The sequence below is a fragment of the Rhagoletis zephyria genome, unplaced genomic scaffold, assembly GCF_001687245.7.
Source record: "Rhagoletis zephyria isolate East Lansing unplaced genomic scaffold, Rhagoletis_zephyria_1.1 Rzeph_scaffold_21648, whole genome shotgun sequence".
NCBI classification, from domain to species: domain Eukaryota; kingdom Metazoa; phylum Arthropoda; class Insecta; order Diptera; family Tephritidae; genus Rhagoletis; species Rhagoletis zephyria.
The window spans coordinates 1-7691 of record NW_016178706.1 but is presented as its reverse complement, the minus strand read 5'-3'; the positions used below and the strand labels follow the sequence as shown (position 1 = coordinate 7691).

General features: G+C 36.8%; 1 protein-coding gene across 2 annotated transcripts; it reads right to left on the bottom strand.

The window, feature by feature from the left end:
* Nucleotides 1–453: 453 nt before the first annotated feature.
* Nucleotides 454–6505, bottom strand: LOC108381170 (serine protease easter-like). 2 transcript variants are annotated; one of them, XM_017637584.1, is made up of 9 exons: nucleotides 6377–6505; nucleotides 6134–6300; nucleotides 5946–5991; nucleotides 4029–4185; nucleotides 3885–3948; nucleotides 3159–3328; nucleotides 2956–3096; nucleotides 1339–1486; nucleotides 454–1275 (listed from the first exon to the last, which is right to left on the bottom strand). In XM_017637584.1, exons 4-9 carry the CDS (start codon nucleotides 4029–4031, stop codon nucleotides 554–556), a joined length of 1248 nt encoding a protein of 415 aa, XP_017493073.1. In that variant the 5' UTR covers nucleotides 4032–4185; nucleotides 5946–5991; nucleotides 6134–6300; nucleotides 6377–6505; the 3' UTR covers nucleotides 454–553. The 2 variants fall into 2 exon arrangements, with proteins under 2 accessions (XP_017493073.1, XP_017493074.1); XM_017637585.1 differs by lacking the exons at nucleotides 6134–6300; nucleotides 6377–6505 and adding an exon at nucleotides 6051–6083.
* Between the last annotated feature and the right edge of the window lie 1186 nt (nucleotides 6506–7691).

The following is a 7691-nucleotide window of genomic DNA, read 5'->3' as shown; positions in this document are numbered from 1 at the left end:
TTATTTCGTATGCACAGTTTCCATATGCACAATTTCAGGGTGCCAAAAGCAAGGCATAAATTTCTGACATTTTAAAAACTGGACATAAATTTTTGGTTATTTTTTAATTTTACAAAACAAAAACAAGACATAAATTTTTGTCATGACCTGTATTTTTTTGTTAACACCTGTACACAAATTTTTAGTTATGTCAAAACTGAAGAAAAATGTTTGGTCGCTTTATAAAAGCTATTCGTCTTTTACGCATTAAAGCCCTTCCTACAGTTCTCAGCTCGCAAAAAGACTCACATTTTTGGCAAAATGGTCCCATTCCAACAGAATTTTCTCAGAGCCACAAAAAAATTAAAACTGTCTGGGCTTCCGCTTTGACGCCGCTTTCTCTACTTGCTATACGCATCCACTTTATCGAAAGTACTGCTACGTAATCAAAGCAATTTTATGCACTGAATGCGGATACATTTTATTAAAACGAAAAAACCGTAGTATACTAAGAGATACAGAAGCAGATAACTAGTATTGTACAAAATAATAAAAAAATATATATATTCAAAAACTATTTCGCAATAGTCTCCTCGATCCACTGCCGATAAGCTCCAACACGTGTATAAATGCCACGCGTCCTCGTGTGTCCACAATTGCCAGTGCCAAACGAAACCAAACCAATCAAATGATAAGCCACTTTGCCATTCTCTGTCTCCAGTAGCATAAGTGGCCCACCAGAATCTCCATGACAAGAATCGGTACCAATTCCAGCCGCGCATATTTGCTTATCACCAATTGTAATTCGACCACGCAAGTTATTTAAACCACACTGAGTGGCAGTCATGACTGTGACAATTGTTTTTAATTTGATTTCACTATGTGCGCTCCTTTCAGTTGCTCCCCAACCGACAATTTCCGCTGCGGCACCTTCATATCTCGCCGCTTGCTGACTCGCCGTCAAAGGTAGGCATATGGGGCTTATAAAATCTGTATAATCCACGCTTTCTGCTAGACGCAACAAAGCTATATCATTTACTTTAGAACCGCTGCTGTATTGCGGATGAATTGTTGTTGTCTGCACATCGATATCACGATGCGCTGGCGCACAAAATGTATTGCCATTATTGTCATATTCACAGTCCTGCTCCGTTCTGGTATTCCATTCACCCAAACGCACACCAGTGAGATGCCAATCTCTCGGCAGATCACGTTCGGCTATACAATGCGCTGCGGTGAGTATGAAATTTGTGTTAATGAGAGAACCGCCGCATAGAAAATCTATGTCGTCATCGCCTGCAAAGTTATAGTTAAGGAGTTTGGAGATTTTTTTCTTTTGTAAAGTTTAGCAGTGCCTACTATTGGTATACAGCAGCAGTGCTGTCCAGGGATATTCGTCGATACTGGTTTCATTACCACCAAATATACGATTTCCAATATTAGCTCTGCCACACGCTGGCGGGGACGGTAAGCTCATTGGATTTGCCGGTGCAACTGTGTAGTTTTTCTGAAAAGTGTATATTGTTAGAAAGTCACCGAATTATTTATCTAAAATTGAACTGAATATGTAACTAACTAGATCTCTGTTCACCAAACATGTATTATAAAAAATTCACACAGTTTCTGCTTGTGCGCTGGCTTTGAGACCCGCCACGTAAAATTAACTCCTAATGTGAAATAAGAAAAAGCTTCGGATTAGACCCCCTTATTTTCGTAACGATGATGGCGAACGTTTAAAAGATAATCATCCGCAATATCTGGACGTTCACAATTTTGATTTCAGGGTGGAAGAGGCATGATATTTGGTCCTACTTTCAGAAAATTCGGTATCCACTACGAAACGTCCGACAGCAGATTTATACTGATCGACTTGGTCGTGCTAGCCTATAGCACTAGGTTTCAGTATAAAAGAACTCAAGGTGGCTCCAAATCAAAAGACGGCAAACGAAGTAGACGATGTTGTGATAGACGGATGGAACGTTTTCAGTATTCTAGACGTACGTGCGATCTAAACGCTAAACAGCGATTAGGGCAACTATCTTTTTACGGCTATGGCATATTCACCTGCCCTCACTGCTCGCAGAGAGCGCTTTTCAACAAACTAACATATCGTTACCTTAATATAGAAAGGCCCTAACTCATATAGTTTCTGAAATGCAAAAAAGCCGTAACTGACTGAAATTTTTTATTGCTTAAAATGATTTGGGGACACATAATTCCATGAAATAAATCATAATCAATCAAAACGGGAATTTGGGATTTTTACTTAGTTACGGCTTTTTGTATTTCAGCGACGATGTGAGATAGGGCCTTTCTATATTAAGGCAACGATATGTATGTGAATAAGTATCCACACTTCCTTCCTGACGAGTCATGTTGTGATCCGGCGAAAATCAAGCTATGTAATACCGATATAGAAGAGGAAAGCAGGAAGTATTTTCTGTGATAAAAAGAGATAGTGGTCGAAATACCTGACTGCGAAGAGCCAGAAATGCTGGCCCATAGAAAGAATGACCGAAAATTGTATCACAAAATTATACCATCCGATTGGAATTCAACCAATCCCCAGAGATACATATATGCCAACCACCTCGGGTTCAACCTTCTGAACTGAACCGCCAAGTCTGCAAGGAACATTCGCGAGAGAAGGATCAACACACAACGCCATCGACAAAGGGACGATATCGGCAGTACGAAAAGAATATGCCTATCTGCCGCGATTCGCGAATTTGGTATCCACGCAAAACCAGTGCGGCTTCCTCAAGCGCCATTCGATGCCAAACGGCTCAATTGGACTCAGATCACTTAGACAATTACAGCGCTAAAAAAGAAGAGGAAGAATTAGACTTCAAAACTACGGCGATTTTTAACCAAAGTAATGTGCTGGAGATTTAAAATTGTGATGAGGTGTGGTGAGGACTAGTTACATCGTAAATATAGAAAAATTTTATTGCATTAATTATAAACGATCCATACCTTATCAATGATATTTTCTGTGACAATTTCATTTGGTCCTTCCTCTGTAGCATTGATGATTGCAAAATTAGGAGACATACTCCCCGCTTCCATTGTTATGCCTACGAAACTATCATCAGCTTTTGATAGGGGACAGCACACCTGGCGGCAGAATAGGTCAGTTATTAAAAATAAATCAACTTTTTAATAGTTTAGTCATTCACCAAAACATTTCTGTTAGCATATCCGCATTTACTGTGTATTAAGAAAGTAGTTTCTTCGTGTGTTCTGTTATATTTTCTAACCAAATCAAGCAAAAATTTGCAACCTCCAATCGGTATGCATTCTCCTGGAGTGCCGCTTGGTGTTTGGCACAATGGCGGTGAGGAAATTACTAAAAGATTTGTGAGAAAGTAAAACATTGGTTGCACTAAATACAAAGAAATTATTCCAAGTCAAAAAAAGTGCGAAATCTTGTACATGATATAGCTGGGCGATAACAGACTACCAAATATTAGATATCGATGACTGAGTGGAAGATCGATATATCACGACAGCCAGTTCGAAAACGCCCTATCTCAGAAAACTTTTCAAGAACGCCCTAATTCAGAATTTAATTTAAAAACGCCCTATTTTAGATTTTTATTGAAAAACTCCCTCTCTCAGAATTTGGCTGGAGAACGCCCTATCTCAAACGAAAATACATTGAAAATGTTCGGAGATTTTTCGGACGTTTTTGAATTGGCAGATGAGATAGGGCGTTTTTAAATAAAATTCTAAAATAGGACGTTCTTCAACCAAATTCTGATTAGGGCGTTGTTGAAAAAGTTTCTGAGATAGCGTTTTCAAACTTGCTGCAGAGATAGGTCGATCTTCGACTCAGCCATCGATGTGCGACTATCAGGCAAAGCCATCATATTTGATAGGCCATAACGATAGATGTTGCTTACCTGTCGCGATTGTCGTGGCCGTCGGCTGGATTTCTGATACAGTTGGGTGTACCGGACAACAAGCCTTAAGAATTTGTTTAGCCATGCATGTTTACACGTTAAAATTGATACAAATTATCTAATGCGAAAATTGTATGAGCTTACCATAAAATCTCCATTTACATATCCGCATTGACTCTTTTGCAGAAAGCTTGTTTCATTGATGTTCTCGTTGATTTCCGAACCAGATTCATTAAGACGCTGCAACTCTTAATGGGTTTACATAATCCAAGAACAGAGTTTGGTGTCTGGCAGGTACTATCTACAAGTTGCAGGAGAGAAGAAGGAAACCCTTTCACTTGCATAAAAAAAAAAATGTATCAAAATAAATTTTATAGGCATAAATTATGAAATTATAAAATTTCGGTAGACTTAGTTATGATAATATGAGAGATACCAATCCATCTAAGTTTAGCTTAAAATGGTTTCAGGGAGACGCCGCGTGAACGTAAATTTTCCGGGATACTCTACGGTCGGTTTTTAATATTTCCAACGCTAATTTTGACTACTTTAATGCATTTTAAAGTAGTCAAAATCAAATACGGAGTCGGACAATCGACTTGCTGCTTGCACACAACTCAAACCGAACATTCGAAAGCATATTTACATGTCTGGCTGTAGCTGAGCGTGCAGATATGCCTGCTGTTACTTGTTAGCTTCCAGAAGGTCCGGGTTCGAATCTAGTGAGAGGCATCATGTTAAAGTGATTATAAAAAATTTCGTTTTGTGTATCCGAACTATGAAAAAGCATCTGTGAATTGCAAAACGAAAGCGTATTTAAACGAAACATACCGACTTTGAAGCGTTTTAAGCCAAATGCATTTTAAAGTAGTTGAAATCAAATGCAGAGTCGGATAATTGACTGCTTCCTAGGACATCGCCATATTAAAGTAAACAGTTCGTTCCAAAGAAGAAAGTCAGATCTTCAATTAGTTGTGGTGGGTAAAAAACTGGTATGCAGAGCGGTGAAATATCCAAACCAAGCCCAATGCTCTCAAACAAATGCTTTCTAAGGCATGTTTACGTTATGAAAATCGTATCTGTATAGCCGGTGCCACGCACCTTGATATGTCTAAATCATTCTTAGCCTATGACCGTTCTTGGGATGCCTGCAGTAGGTATGCCAAATTTATTTATGATCGGTTTAGGACGAAACATACATAGTACAGTCAGATCAAAATCTAATTTTATACGAAAGAAAATGCGCAGCACCCTCCGGAAAAAAATTCGAGATAATCAACGGTCATTTTAAGAGTTGCTCTTTGTTTTACTAACATTGGATGGGCTACAAAACTGCGTACTCGAATTTTTTTTTAAGATTTTGAGTAAAAAGTTTGAAATTTTGATGAAATTTTTTTGAATTTTTATGAATTTTAAATAAAGTGGGAAATTTTGCTTTAGGCGAGTGTGAGGAGGAGACGCGTACCTATAAACGAAAGAGTAACTTCAAGTCATTATTCTACTGAACCAATTACTATCCCGAATGAGGCCGACGCGATCCAACAGTTGCACCTCCGCTATCTCGGCCAGACTGTCGAAGAAGCGTGAACCCAAGTGCTCGAGGCGCTTCGTCTGTAGACCTGGATATCGATATAGAAAGTGGTAAATTGACTCTTCCTCATTCTCATCATGGCAATTGAGGTACATACACACATACACACGTATTTATATGATTTGTGATAACAGCCGTTTACTGAAGTTGCCTTTAACTTTAAAGCTCACGTTATATATAAAGTTATGATTAAAAATGCAGCTATATCTAAAGTTAAGCATTTCCATTATCGGGTTTTGACATATGTACTATGTTTCTTGGTTGTAAACCAATTTAAAACTGATAATAAAGAGCTTTACTTTAGATACAATCACAAATTTTAATGCAACCTTTAAATATAAAGTGAGCTTTAAAGTTACAGGTTACTTGAGAAAACGGCATACGGATTTTCATACAGGTTTCAGTGCCATAGTAAGGACTTCTTAGACATCGGCTAAAAAAAAAATACCTAAAAAGTCAAATTTACTTACAAGTAGGTTTTGGAGATACTCGATTTTCCTCTTTTAAACAGCAAACCTAGAAAAATTATTATATTATAAAATAAGAAATTTAAGTTTCTGATTTAAAATTCTTACGTAGTGTATATTATTGGCAACGCCACATTTTCGTCTTCTNATTATAAAATAAGAAATTTAAGTTTCTGATTTAAAATTCTTACGTAGTGTATATTATTGGCAACGCCACATTTTCGCCTTCTGATAAAAAGTATGTCTGCTAATTGTAGATCTGGTTTCAAAGCAATTTTTAATAAGCTATCACAATTCTGCAAAGGAATGCAGTCACCATATGTTCCCTCATATGTTCGGCAGGCACTTTCTATAGCATCTATGAGTTAGACGTTCGAATAAATATTTATATTGAAAGTAAATGACTAAAAATAAAATTCTCTACCGCTACTTACAACCAGCGATCTCAGTGGAGATAAGAAAACCGCTCAACATTAAAATCGCTCTAAGTTCCATTGTTTATTGAATCGAATTTACAATTAAATTAAAACTATAGAATTCTAGCAGTGACTACCTCTCCCTACAACGATCACTAGCGAACTGTTTTGAGTTATTTTCTGCAGTGAAAATAAAATCACTTTCTTCGTTTTGTATGCAAAAGAGGAAATTTCTCTGCAATCAGTGAAATGCCTAGTAGATGCATATGTTTTTCATCCAGAAATTTTTATAAAATAAAGGGTGGTTCAACAGCGTGTATAGGTTTGATTTATATAAAAATCAATATACTCCAGATAGTAGGGGCCTATTTTTGGTTTTCTCTCAGACCTCGGGATCTATTTTAAAGAACTCTGAAATTTCAAAGATATGATTATTAATGGACTAATTCAAAATGGAAAATTCAAAATATTCAAAAAAAAATAAAAAATAAATTTGAATAACCACATGTGGGTATTACATACATGAGAAAATTCTGCAGAATTGAAAAGGATAAAGTTTTTGTGCACAAGGACGGAAAATTATTGAAAATGTGCTCTTAAAATTTGTATTATTTAACATCTTTGATAGTTTGAAATATTTATTTTTGAAAATATTACATGTTAAAGACTAATATATACACTCCTTTTCAATACATATTCGACATTCGACCTTGCAATCCCAAACATTTTAATTTTTCTAAATTCCACAGAATATCTTCATGTGTTTTAAATTTTTTTTGTTTTTTGTCGCACGGTGAAATATAGAGCCTAGAAAAGTGTGCAAATAAAATATTTACCCTGTGGGAAAATCTATAGTTCTGAACTGGTGCGCTTCTAACACATTTAGACCCAGTACTGGTTCGCGATAAATCTCTTTTGCATACAAACAACTGGCGAGTTTAACATGGCGATGCCCTAGGAAGTGTCAATTGCCCCCGCTGCACCCACCCATATATCGATAGTTCCGAACTAGCCCTAAAATCTATCGTTCCGTGCCAGTTCTAAATTCGTTACCTTATATATAGATTTCTAATGAAAAAAGTGAAATGAAATAGTTTTTTAAAAGTACAATACGCTGATTTTGAACTGGTGTGGATCTATGTGCTTACTATCGGTCTGGGTCGTTTTTGGCGTTAAAGATCTAGTACGGAACTAGAAATTTGATTCACAAGTTCGCGGTTTCCCGTTAGGGTAAGTAACAACTAACAATATGCATAATAAGAATAATCTGTGTTCCCACTTTGGACAATGTAACGGGTGATTTTTTTGAGGTTAGGATTTTCATGCATTAGTA

Coding starts and splice junctions, on each gene's coding strand:
- LOC108381170 (XM_017637584.1), bottom strand. Junction 3,097..3,158: donor ATGCTAACAGAAATGTTTTG/GTGAATGACTAA, acceptor TTCTGCCGCCAG/GTGTGCTGTCCCCTATCAAA. Junction 1,487..2,955: donor CAGAAAATATCATTGATAAG/GTATGGATCGTT, acceptor TACACTTTTCAG/AAAAACTACACAGTTGCACC.